This window comes from Falco punctatus, assembly GCF_963210335.1.
Source record: "Falco punctatus genome assembly, chromosome: 7".
Taxonomy (NCBI): domain Eukaryota; kingdom Metazoa; phylum Chordata; class Aves; order Falconiformes; family Falconidae; genus Falco; species Falco punctatus.
In genome coordinates this window covers 54211780-54226058 of record NC_137587.1, presented here as the reverse complement: position 1 = coordinate 54226058, position 14279 = coordinate 54211780, and the positions used below count along the sequence as shown (strand labels likewise).

Genomic DNA, 14279 nt, shown 5'->3' with positions numbered 1-14279 from the left:
GAGCAAAAGCAGCAATGTTCACTCACTTGGGGATTTGGAAGCCATACTGTACTGTTGCTTTAATGTGGCTCTCTGGAATAGATTTAGACAATCCTCTCTGATAATCTGTTTGTTTCTACCTGATGGTTTTGATGCACTAGATTCAAGAGGAAAAACTGTGTAAACCAACATACCATCACCTGAGTAATTTAAAAAACTCCGTATCCTGCTCCCGTTCACTTTAATAAGACATTGATATGAACCAATTTCATCATTATTTTTTTCCAGCTCTCAAGCAATCCATTTACTCCTCCAACACAGGCAACTTCTACTAAACAGCAATACTAACGTGATTTTATGAAAAAAAAAAAAAATTATTTATCTGCTCCTTTAAGGTACAGTTCTATTTCTGTCATTACTTGATAACAGCAAAGAGACTATTTTTAGTCACCCACTATTTACAGCATAAGGAACTGGGACACAAAACTATCTTCTTGCTTGTCTTACCCCTTCGAAACTGGGCAAATCATTAAACTGCTTTACGTCCCTTTACTTCCCTCCTTCCCCTCTTTTCTACAACAGGGTTAATAAAACCTTTTGCAAAGCAGACAGTGACTTATTTACAGCAAGTGCTACATAAGTGGTAACTTTATTCCCAGCACCAAACAGTGAATTGAACTGTTCTGTGAGACCTAAAAAGATTTTAGAAGTACGCACATATTATTCACAGAACTGCTGTTGAAAAGACCTATCTTACGGTTTCACACCACGCTTTTGTAATTTTTTTTTATTACTTTTCCCCACTACTCTTCTGCTCCAGCAGCAAACCCTGTAACATTCCAAGAGCAGCTAGCCAGGCACACTGCCTTCTCAGACTTCCACCTGCAATGGGCTGTAGAGCTGAAAATTAAACACATGCTGCAACTTCTCCAAGAATCAAAAGCAGTACATGGAAGACTATCCTATGAAGTTAACGTTATTCTCAGATACGGGTCTTGTAAGTACCAGGAAGATACACATTTAATCAGTCAGAAGTAGCTCACAATGTACATAATATTCAATAACTGCATTCATTCAGAAACTCTTTAAAATTATGCAACTTCTATTTGATTTTGGGTTAGTAATCATATTTACAGAATGGGGTAACAGGAAGGACAAACCTATCTGCTAGCTCACAGCAATTTTAACATAAAGACAGCACACATACTGCCACTGAATGTAAAATACAGCTGTATTCCAGAAGCTTTATTCAATTAGAAAAAACAAACAAAATTTGTTGAGTTTTTAGCAGAGAAAGCTCATTTCTCTTCACTGCATTCATTCAAGCAAGTGACCAGAGAATTATGCAATAACCCTGTGTTTTTCACCAGCTTACAGCTCAGAGAAAATGACAATACATAAAGCCAAATCACAACCAGAGATGATCTTCATCTGTCTTCCTATTTTTGACATTTATTTTCGCAATACAGTTTCATTATGATGTACTTAGAAAATGGTTTACACATACATCATCATGAAAATGGTTCAAGTAATTTCTAGGGATCTAACCCAAGATTCTCCACCTAATTGCAAAAGAGATTTCAAACTCAAGTCTTCTAGGAATTGCACAATGGCCTGACGGAACAAGTTTTTAAATGAAGTTATAGTTTAAATCTATTTTTAAGCAAGACTGAAGTCTCACATAAAGTTCGCTTGCAACACAAAATTTGCTAGCTTCAATAACCAAAAGGTAGCCCTCAGGTGACTCTGCCAATGTCTGCTTGGAAGGACTGAAACTCAGAATCACCACTGCACTATTTTTGGGGTTCGGCATAAAGTTACTTGAGCATAAAATAAAACTGATTTCTATTACAACTGAAGACTGTTCATACATAAAAAGACAGGCAGAGTGCAGAACTTTGATGCATCAGTTCTGAAGATACAGAAGTATTCCATGGTACTCTCTCATCCTCCTGGGCATTTACAACTACAGCGTCTGAGGCTATACTCTTCAAATTCAAGTAATATGAATTCTCTGGATGTTTCCATCAGCTACTGTGTAAAACGGGACATACTGGGCACCACCACATATTCCAAAGAGGTCTCTGAAGGCATCTGTGACCTATACATGCAGGGGAAGCTTTAACTTCCCACAAGTACCATCTTCACTAGATGTCAGTAAACACCTAGTGACTTGAACTTCATTTTATTTTCCAAATCACAGGGAAGAACAATCAGTACAGAGCACTTTAGGAACGCATTTTTCAAAAGAAACTTGTATCCACTGAGCATAAAATACACTACATATACACTTGAGCCCGACTGCCAAGGGTTTCTTAAAATGGCAGAATAAGGAAGACTCGCTTTGGTTTGCCATAGATCTCTTTCACACCATAACTGTATATGAACCACTTCAGGTTAACATAATTCACAGCGTCATATCCAAGCCAAAGCCTCATTTGATGCTTACAAATGGCTTACAGATTTTGACATTTAATAAAAAAAAATATATTTCATCCATAGCACAGAATGGAAGTACTCACTGATATCATCTTCATGATAAATTACAGAGTGGAACGGTAGAGTTTTGTCCTTAATATATCTTTCTGCTGGCTCAATATAAAAGGTCCCACTGTGAGTTTGGATGAATCCTTCAAATTTTCCATCAATAACAGACCCATGGGTAAGACTTCCCTGCTCACCTGTTGAAAGAAAAAGTGCATTAGATTTTTTTATACCTTTTTAAAAGCTTTCAGTCCTGTGCAAACTTCAAGCATACACATTACCCAAGGTGTTAAGCAGATAATGCTAAAGTATGATACTTGCATTAATTATCCTGATTGTGCACCAGTTCCCAAATGGAAATAACCTATATGAATTATACGGTAATAAGATTCTGGGTAACAGTAGCAAGACATCCTTGCAGAAAGGTTGTGTCTGAATTTTTAGAGCACACTATTCAACATTAAGGCATACAGTTATCCCAAAATCATAGTTAGTAAGCCCAATAGCTTCCTAATCAGGTGCGTAAATTACATGTTTAAAAAGCATGAGTAACTCAACTCTGTAGTTTAAAGCTGTCACATATACAGCATTAATCCTATATACAAGTTCTGTCCTTACACATATTATAATATATACATTATTAAGAAAAAACCCAAAACCATAAACTAAACTTGGAAAGCTTTCAAAGAAAGATTTCCCTATATTCAAGACACTCATTTTTTCTTCAAGCATAAGCCTCTTAGAACTGTAGCTAGGTTTAAATGTGGAATGGAGTGAATTTGTGTTTGGAACAGTCACAATCTGGAAAAGCACAACTATCCAAGTTAGTAAACAGCAGTAAGGAAAAAAACAAAACCTTTTCTGAAATATTTGCACAAAGTAAGAAAAAACACAACAAAAGACACGCCACCCTCACACCCCTTGTAAGTCCTCTGACCCACCTAAGCCAACTGGCAGATTGGTCTACCTACATGCATATAAAGTGCTAAGTGAGTATAGTTCACACTTTAAAACTGTCACTTCAAGTCTGTAGGACATTACTAACAGAGTTAGATTCCTTTCAGAACCAGACTGTATAAAAAGAGTTAGTGTATCTTTATCCTTCTCTCTTCATGTGCTTAATTCCTTAATTCTCCTTCCTTGTTAATCAGTTTTATCTTTTGTATTTACTGAAATTGGGTATATTACCCTTAATGATGGTAGCATTATATTCCTTAAATTCCTTTAAACTAACAGTACCTGACTTTTTGTAATGCAGCTCCTTCCTATTTTTTTTTAAATGCATCAGACTTCTATGAAGAATATGTTCATAAACAGAGCTGAACTTCAAGTTCTATGGATATGAAAATTATTAGGTAAAATACTCATTTGTTAAGTGTGATTCACATGACAATAAAAGCAGATGGAGTTTAAATGCATGTAGATGTATTATAGAATTTTAATAATGAAGATGACCTAATCATACAGATATTCATTTTCCATGTGTACTATTAAAAAAGCTCCTGTTTAAGATGACTGCACTTCAGTCCATTTTAAAGGATTGTACTTACCATAAATGTGTCCAGTGTAAATATGGGAGGTATCATAATCAATTACTTGGTTTGATATTTCTACTTTAAAGTCATCACTGAAGAGAGATGTATCTCTCTTCATTCGAAGGTTGAAGTGTCTAAAGTGAATAAAAAAAAGATGGTAAATTGGCTTTGAGCTGCAATTACAAGAGCACTAAGCAAAATACTTCTAACCAACACTTTCTTGCAAACAATTTGCAGACCATTAATCTATAGAAAATGTTTATACTGTACATGAATTAGACCATAGCCTAGAAGGATTTTCTTAAGCAAGATTTAGAAATTTTTTATAAAAGTAGCTAAATTTATGAGATTTAAGCCAGAAAATAGGGTTACACTTAAATGCATAAATCTAAAATGCTGACTTGACTATCCACTTGTTCAGAAGACACAGACATAGCTTAAGAGGAAAGGCAGCTATTTTACCTCACAGCACTGTGAAGCAGAAGAGATAAGAACAACTACCAGCTTATTTTACTTTCATCCCAACATTTAAGTAATGTAAATGAAATGTAGGTAAGCTAATTACTGTTTCAACTGAAACTCAAGAAGTTGGGCAACAACATTTAATAAGAAAAACATTTAAATTGGTTGAGTTACATGCACAATTATGTGGCCAACTCCACTCACTGAATGCTAATGATAGAGTTCACTTGTCACAGGGAAAGCTATCATCCATTTGTGCTAACACCAAAATAACCAAAACAATTAAGCACCATGGCACAAAGTAATTTAAATTTCACTACTTTTTAGTACAGCTGAAGCATATACAAAATATATCTTCAGCCTTCACTTGCACATTAAATTATATGTCACTACAGTTATAAGTATTTCAAAACAACTGTACATTAAGATGCAAAATGCAAGGTCAAAGAAAAAAGTCATGCCTTTACCTAAAACCTGCTGAGAGCTCTAGTGATTCATGTTGACTATTCTGTAATGCAAACAGTATTTCCCAATCAAACTATTTATTATTGTTGCCACAGTGTTAATAAACCTTCAAAGTGAGTATTCTCCTCTGGTGATGTGTTAGAGATATCTAATACAAAGGTAGGAAATTCTGGGATGTGGCTGGTAAATGGGGAAGGTTAAACTTCAGCAGTTCCCTGTGACTCTTGGGCTTTGCGCCAAGCTAACCAGTGCTCGTATTATAATTTCAGTATCAATATATTTTCTGAGGGCAGATTTCCCTGTTGAAAAGGAAGAAACACCTCACTATAGATGCGCTTGGGTGCTACAGCCACTGAGGAACACAGGCCAGCTAGCAGTTAAGAGTTATCCACACCCAGCTAGAAAGGCATGTTTTATGATAGATAGCTAGTTTTTATAATATCAGAGAGAAAAAGTAAGAATTTTTCTTCTTTAAGTTAGTCTCTTTACTAGCTCTGTAAAACTGTCTTTTGGTAACACAGAGGTTCATGAGGATGAGGAGATAACATGAACAAGCAACCCAGTAAAACATCACAGGACAGAATGCTACAGCGTTATGCAATACATTTTTCTAGGGGGAAAAGAAAAAAAAAGAAAAAAAAAAAGAAAAAAAAAGACTTTAAGCCACCTTGTGTGACTTTTCTGGGCAGAAGTTAGAAATGAACAGTCAGGAGCGGAGAGGGGGAAAGACCAGCACTGAACAAGAATCTGAAGAAATTTATTCAAGTACTTCAAGAAGTTCTACTCGTTTTGGTTATAACACACTGCTCAAGTTGTGACGCAGATTTGAACTCCATTTTAGTCTGAGCTTTCCCTGCGACTGAGCTCTCTAGAGTTACTGAAGATGGATCAGACTCTCTTCAAGTGCATCTGAACTAAGTTACATGACAAGAGATCCTGGATCCTTTAGAATAGCTCTCCTCCCTTCTTTATATTCTTTCTGAATATTTAAAAGGACTTCTTACCATTAGAAGTCTCCAACTGAGTCTGTGATGAACGGAAGTATCTACTAACCCCAGCAAGAGCACCTACTATACCTAAAATTACTTTTTCCTGGTGAAAAAAAGTAGGCTTTCTGAAAAAAAACCCACACCACAATCTATACAACACTTTTCTCACAGAAGTGCAAAAAACTTACTTCAAAATTAATTTTTCCTGGTTGTATTCACGTAAGCTTCACATAAAATTGAGGAGCAATTATTATCTCTAACTCAACTGCATCAGCAATTTCTTTATTATTTATTTTATTAGACAATGCAAGACTTCTAGCCGCCATATATGTCAGTGGAGTGGGGGATAAAGACATTACCTCAGAGTTAAATGAATAATTTAGCAAGTTTATCCTAAAAAACTACCAAGTAGATAGAGGAACTAGCCCTAGGCCTCAATCGTGAAGCTATCCAGGGTACCCTTTCCTCAACTGCCAAGGCATCTACATTCTCATCCTTACAAATTAGCGTGACATTCAGCATTGTGCTTCTGGACTATCACTGCTGACTATTGCCTGATCGCCATTTCGAGTGGGTTTGGTGTTTTGTCTGGGCATCCTGCACCACGGAACGATGCTTTTGGAGGCACAAGGGGAAGCTCAGCAGAGTCTACTGAAGCTGGGAATGGGTATTCCTTCTGGGAAGGATACCCCTCCATCAATATCACCCTATCTGTCACTTCAAAATGGACTGTTAGAAGTTATACGTATAAAATAAAGTTTCACTACTTTTAAAATTAAGAAGCCTGTATTTATTCTCCTTTCGTTTTCCCCCCTTCTTACTTTCTCCACTGGTACATAACTTAAGAGTGTAAATTCTAACCCATGCTGTCACTTATTTATTAAGAAAACCAACTCTATTTGCAGGATTAAAGAACTATTTCAAATACAAAACAACACAGTTGTTTTTCACAGTAACAATTCTCTGAACATTTGATTTATTTTGGTTAAACTATTAGATAACCTGATCGTGTCTCGGCTATTTTTAGACAGGTCTTTTCTTGGTCATTCAAACATGCTCAATGGGAACAGGATTATCTGTCTGGACCGTTCACCCTTTTAACAACAAGAAATGAAGTGACAAGTCTTCCTTCAGTTCTCCCCCACCAAAAAAAGGGAGGGAGAAAGAGGCAACTTGCAGGGGGCGAAGGGGTGGTGGAGAACAGGCATCTATTTGTCTCCTCTTCCAAGAACTCACAACTTTCACAAATCACCAAAGTTTAAACAATGGTAAACATAAACCCCCATGTATTACATGAAACCTACAGCAGACAAACTAAATTCCATTTTTATTGTTACGCAGAGACATGTGAATGTACTACTAACAAATGTCAATGACATCAGCTGCCCTGAAAAGATGCCAGCGTGTAGGTGGGGAGACTCCAAATTGTAATGACTGAATCAAACAAATGGATAGTTGGCAGTGACCCCCTAGAAAACCCAGCTCAACACCTTAACTTCTCAGCGAGAAACTTCCAAAGACCCTACAAAATCCATTCCAGTATTTCACCAAGTGTAGAAGCTCCCCTAAAATTTACTCTAGATTTCTTTAAGGCTAGTATTTCTCCCCCTTTCTGGAAAGGAATATAAGCTAGTCGCTATCCTTCTCAAAGTGATGTGGAAGAGAATGCATCTTAGTTTCCTTTCCCGGCTTAAATCCAGTAACTTCATCAATTCTTTGGAGGACTGGAGAGTCCAGAGAAGTTCAAAAAAATTGTCTGTATCATTTCTGAATATGTTTTCTAAAACTAGCCATAATGGAAGAAATACGAAGCCTCAAATAAGCCTTTTGGTAATTACAATTTTTATAGCATGCATTGAATTCTCTGTGCCAGCATCTCTGTCAGTATAAACTAAGCTATTCCCTGGCCTAGCTACACACCAGGCAGAAAATTAACTATTTCCAGAAAAATAATGCTTCTTTATTTAGACACTTGCTACCTTGCTTAAGACATTTCCCAGCAGTAGTGCTCTCTAGAATAGAATCAAATCAATTAAGACTACGTTTTGACCTCACTTCTATGTTTCTGTCTTACATGTATCTGAAAACTGATACATTAACAGGCTGTTACTTGGTGACTGCATGGTTGCTTGTATGGTTGAAGACTGTATTTTTGGTAAAACTGTTTATATTTTTATATAATCTGCTTTGATAATAAACTACATCTTACTCATTAATGGCAGTACCCTAAAGACTATCAAGAGGTAGATTTTTATTTCACTTTAGCTTACCTCAAGGGAGACTATGTCAGATTTGCAAGTATGTAACATAGCAACTAAGTGATAATTAAAGAAAAAAATATAGTTGAGAGCACCACACTTTGCTAAAAGCCAATACCTTCCCATGGGGTTGAGTTGCGTCAATCCTATGCTCTAATCACAGAGCAAATACTTAAAAAAACAAAAACAAAAACCCCAAAAGCTGTGTGTCTATACTGACAGTACTTGGTAAAATGAACATAAAGGTATACATGTAAGAGTTAATGCTTGATCTATTAATCCATTTCTTTTCAGTATGAATTAGCTTCTAAGATCAGTGATTTTGCCATGATTGAATGTCCAGTGTATTGGGACACTGAGAGCAGTCTGCCGACTTTTCCAAAGCTGGCAGAAAAGGCCACTACCAGTGGTATGCAAAAGGGCACTTGGTGCTTTCCCTTTCCTACCTTCACTCAGTCAAACTGCCGTAACCAGTGGCAGGCTAAGCAGGCAGGATCACTCTCTGACCAGGGAGATAGTTTTAAGGAGGGGAAAAAAAAAAAGAAAAGAAAAAAAAAAGGACAAAAGAAAAAGAAGGAGATGGAGGAGTTATCCCACAGCTGGAAGAAGTGGCTGGGAAAAGGAAACAGAAGGTGATGGGATGGCAGCAGTATGGGATGTGACTCCAGGACAAGGAGAGTCCGTTTAGGTTCATACTCTTCTTGGTAGGAACCAGAAAAATCATTTGTCGCTGTGCGTCCATGAGTCTCCCCACAAGTCAGGATCTAGACGATACTACTCTGCTTGAGATGCAAGCAGATAGATGTCTTTCATCCTTATTTTTACCATTTAAGAAGTCAAAGTCTCTTTGAAAAATGGAAGGGGAGAATAATTTGGGCCCTTCTTTCTAACTGCTTCCACACAAAGCATTCCAAAATTTAAACTTTGTTCCCACAGACCATCAGACTCATTCCAACCCTGAACTATATTGAATAGAAGACAGTTTAACTCACAAGCCAGGTCTACAGAACCATCACACTTATGAACATACTTTTTATTAAAAAAACCAAACACACCACTATTTTCACTTACTATTAAACTCACACAACATATTCCATCATCATTTAACTGACAATTCCCCATGGTCCTGCTATTGACACTAAAGAAAACACATCTTTGAAACAGCACGTGGTAGGGTCTCCATGTTTATAATTCTTTCTATTACGCACCTAGATGCAGATAGAGGGCATCATCCTCTAGTAAGTCTTTATCTAAAACCCTATCTCTACAGCATTGCAATGCTCAGCAATTCCAGCTAGAATGCTTGCAGCTTATGTTTATTTCCCATCAATACCTCTAGGGTGGCACCTGCAATTGTTAAGATTTCTTTCCTGACCTTCAGAAGTCAGACTTGCTAAGCTTGTTATTCTAGAAGTACACAGCTAAGGATGTAGCCTTCATCCTAAGCAATTTGCCACTGATTATTTTTGATATACATACCTGCAAACACTTAAGCTAGCTCAGATAACAGAAACCATCCAAGCAGGGTTTACAAGTAGCTACACATCAGCTCTAAGAAAGTTAAGTATCTCTCTGTCCTGAAGAGTACGGTATACAGATTTTAAGAGCTAAATAGTCTTTACCCAGGGTTGATTTTTTTTTTCCCCTCTTTCAGTAAAACTTCTTTGGGAAGTGCAGATTCTGTCACTTGTTCTCCTGCTTATCCAAAACAACCCTTCAGTTTGTATTTACATAAAGTTGATTATTTACATGCAGTGCCATGTTTTATCAATTCAAAAACATGAGATCAAAAAGAGAAAACATGTTAAGGATGCGCTAGAATAAAATCACAAGGCATGAAAGTTACTACATAAACTCAAACTAAGAAACTAGTTTAGAAAGAAGCTTTCTTACTGAAACAAAGACATACAAAGAAATCTGCCAGCTGATAACATGAGCTCATATGAAGCACATAGCCTAAGTACTTTCATTTACGTCTACGGCTTTTCATTTTAAGAACATGGCTTTTTGAGAACATTTTTACATACAGGAAAAAAAAAGGCTACATGCAGTACTAATAGCAGCAGTGAGACCGATGCAGTGTTTTTACAGCTGTTCATTGATCAAACACTACTCTGAGCACTTGGACATCATCAGGCAAAACAACCTCAAGCGGAAGCTCACCTCACAGCATCTTCCTGACTCCTGACATCCACCATCACTTTGGAAAGCACTGACAGGCACTTTAGCTGTCAAATTATTTGAAGCAATAATGACTAAATCTTTGTGCCCACTGGACTTGCCACATTAGGCACATACAAACTGTTAGCCTTTTTATATAGAACCACAAAGACAAAATTTCTTCTCCCTTTCCCTCCCCATACAAACCCATGAAGGATAGGATAATAAGATTTTTCTGAACTGCCTTCCCCTCCAAAAACTACCTATTATTATAGTTATTAAGTTACAGAGCAGAGGTGAATGCACACTCTTTTGAACACACAGGGGTATGGTATGTACCTGTACTGACACAGAACAGTCAGCAAGAATGTTGTGGTGAATAAGAAAACAAGATAAGAAAAATGTCCAATAACCACCAGGGATCACTACAAATGACCAATATCACCGATTTTTAGCACAGTAGAAGCAAAGCTTGTGTTTTATCATTAGTTAGAACACATTCAAGTTTCTGACTATCATAACCCAACCTCTACAAGCATTCATGCAGACTGATCTGAAGATATAATTGTCCATTACATTTTGGAACACAGTAGAAGAAAGTTACGTACTTTCCAGTCCAGATGAACTGTGTAAGGTGGTAGAGGCTGAGGAATCGGCCATTCCAGTTGCACCAGCATAATCATCTAATAGTCACATAATTTTGACCCTATATTGAGCTAGGTTTTAAGATTTGAATATGTTGGACTAAAAGAATCTGGACTTAGCAGCTGTGACTTGTAAGCCCAAATTAAAGCATAGAAAAGTGTTTTTATCAGCAAAGCCGGTATTTTTATATATCTCAGGTTTTATAGAACAACCTACCAATATTCAACAAATTAATGCTTTAATATTCACAAGCATAAACATATGAAAGGTCTTTTTATTTGTATGTGTTACAAAGAAGTGACGTTGCAAGCATTTCCTGTAATAGTTTTCCTATTATAGTATCATATATAGTCCATAAATTCCAACAAACATGTCTGATCTTAACTTACAGTATTTTTTAAAAATAAAATTTTAGATAGAAAACTAAGGAAAACTGTAGCTAGATGGCAAAATATCTGAAAAATTCTCAACGCATCTTTAATTTAGTAACAGGCAGTTGTTACCATGTGTTTAAGCACCACTTGAAAATGCAGCTGTTCACTCAAGTCACATAGGTAACCTTCAGAAGGGAGAGTCAGCAACTAAAAACGGGAAAGTGGAAGTGGGTATGGATGGGTGATTAACAGGGCAAACTAAGAAAAAATTAGAAAGCATATGTTATTATGAATGCATTAAGTTGACCGAGTGTGCAGTTAAACACTACACAGATGCAGTTACTGTTTTCTGAATGAAACAATGTCTCAGGAATTCACAGCTATGTCATTAGGTAAAAAGGTATAGTTCAAAGAACATCAGATTTCAGGCAAGTTTTTCAAGCTCATTTTCAACCATTTGTGACCAGCCACCAGCGGGACATAACTCCATCCACCACCACTGCTGAGGCTCAGCCACCCAGCCAGCTGTTAGCCCAGCATAAAGCACACACTTGTCCAAGCCATGAGCAGCCAGTTTCTCCAGGAGATGCTGTGGGAGATGGTGTCCAAGGCTTTGCTAAGGTCCAGGCAGACACCAGCCACAGCCTTTCCCTCAGCCACTAGGTGGGTCATCCTGTCGTAGAAGGACATCAAGTTCATCAAGCAGGACCTGCCTTTCATAAGCCCATGCTGGCTGGGCCCGATCCCCTGGCTGTCCTGCACATGCCGTGTGACGGTGCTCAGGAAGATCTGCTCTGTAACCTTCCCCAGCACCGCGGTCGGGCTGATGGGCCTGTAGTTCCCCAGATCCTCCTTCCTGCCCTTCTTGTAGATGGGCGTCACATTGGCTGATCTCCCATCTTCTGGGACCTCCCCAGTCAGCTGGGACTCCTGATAGATGACGGAGAGTGGCTTGGCGAGCTCCTCCAATGGCTCCCTCTGTGCCCTGCGTGGATCCCACCTGGCCCCATCAACTTGTGTGTGTCCAAGTGGAGCAGCAGGTCACTGACCGTTTCCTCCTGGGCTGTGGAGACTTCATTCTGCTCCTCCTCATCCCTGTCTTCCAGCTCAGGAGGCTGGGTACCCAGAGGGTAACTGGTCTTACTATTAAAGACTGAGGCAAAAAAAGTATTAAGTACCACAGCCTTTTCCTCAGCTTTTGTGGCAATTCCCACACCCCACCCCACCCTGTATCCAGTAAAGGATGCAGATTATCCTTGGCCCTCCTTTTGTTTCTAATGTATCTGTAAAAACATTTTTTGTTATCTTTTACAGCAGTGGCCAGCCTGAGTTCTAGCTGGGTTTTCGCCTCTCTAATCTTCTCCCTGCATAACCTCGTGACATCCTTATAGTCCTCCAGAGTTGCCTGCCCCTTCCTTCCAAAGGTGCTAAACCCTCCTTGCCCCCCTGACCACACCTCAAGTTCCAGCCAAAGCTCTCTGTTCAGCCAGGCCAGTCTTTTCCCCCACCAGCTCATCTTTTGGACTGTAGGGACTGCCTGCTCCTGCACCTTTAAGACCTTCTTGAAGAATGCCCAGCCTTCCTGGACCCCTTGGTCCTTCAGGGCTGTCTCCCAAGGGACTCTGTCAACCAGGCTCCTAAAGAAGCCAAAGTCAGCCCTCAAGTCCAAGGTAGCCGTTCTGCTGACCTCCCCCCTTAATTCTCCAAGAATCTAAAACTCTATCATCTCCTGATCGCTAGGCCCAAGATACCCTCCAGCCACCACACCACCCACCCACCCTTCCCATTAACACTGTGCACTCATTATCTTTGTATGAACCTTTCCTGGACTCCAAGGGCACCTTAATTTAACTATATAAACTGGAAGGTGGAAGAGTTACGATACATAACCAGGGTTGTTTTAAAACATCATATTCTTTCCAATTTGAAGCATTTGAGAAATAAGAACATTTTGTACCACTGGTGAAGCAATAATGTCAACTTATCTAAACTACAGTTTCTGATTCTAAAGAATTAATATATACCTACAGCTTACATTCAGCAATTTTAACTGCCCTGTTAAGCTGGAGTTTCAGCACTGAACAGTAGGCTGGTTTGGTTTAGCTCATAACATCTGCTGTCACAAGTTGTATTTTAAATTACCCAACTATAAAAGTTTGGAAAAAATTCTGTCCTTAACAGTACTGTGTAGCATCTAACTTTCAGATGAGGGTTAAATATTCATGCAGGGTTTCTCAGTGGTGGCATGTTATACACCCATTTGTAGAACTACTGAGTCTGGTGTGAAAAAAAGCTAACTTTGAGTTTAATTGCATCATTACAGTATCTATTTCATTATTAAACTGCTATTAGCCCATGGTTAAATGGTCACATTAACTTGGTATAAATATATAATATTTATTTTCATTTTTTCCTTTTTTAACAAAAGGGTACGATGAAACACAGTTCTTAAATCCAAACAGTCTACTGCGAAGAACAGATGCTACCTACACACTCATGAAATACTTGTAGCTGCCAGCAGTTTTGTGGACAATGCAACTAAGTTTGATGAATGCTAATCTGGCATATGTCAGCAACTGCCACGGAAAAGGCCAGTACTGCATCTTCCCTCTCACCACTTCTGCGTATTTCTGCACCCCTTCTTCCTACAACTAGTTTGCTTATATACTGAATTGAATGACTTACTAATCTGGCTGAACAATAACTAGCCAAATCACTCTCCCATCTTGACTGGCCACATGACCAACAGGTGCTTCCTCTGGCCCAAATGGAAAGATTAAGTTTATCAAGTACAAACTGGCACCAGAGATACAGCACGAGAACTGTTGTGGGCCAGCTAGCTTCATTTGCAGTTTCCAGCAACAAACAGAAAGCAGTAAATATTACGACAGCTTTTCCATTGTTTCCTGGCTACAGAAGACAGCTGTT

General features: G+C 38.4%; 1 protein-coding gene across 1 annotated transcript in view; it reads right to left on the bottom strand.

Moving 5' to 3' along the window:
* The window catches only part of ADAM10 (ADAM metallopeptidase domain 10), a 51272-nt gene that overhangs the window by 22607 nt on the left and 14386 nt on the right, over positions 1-14279 (bottom strand). The window contains exons 3-4 of the mRNA XM_080396630.1: positions 4014-4132; positions 2502-2660 (exon numbers count right to left, since the gene is read on the bottom strand). Of these exons, the coding sequence (XP_080252756.1) occupies positions 2502-2660; positions 4014-4132 (278 nt within the window). The remainder of the gene's footprint in view (positions 1-2501; positions 2661-4013; positions 4133-14279) is intronic.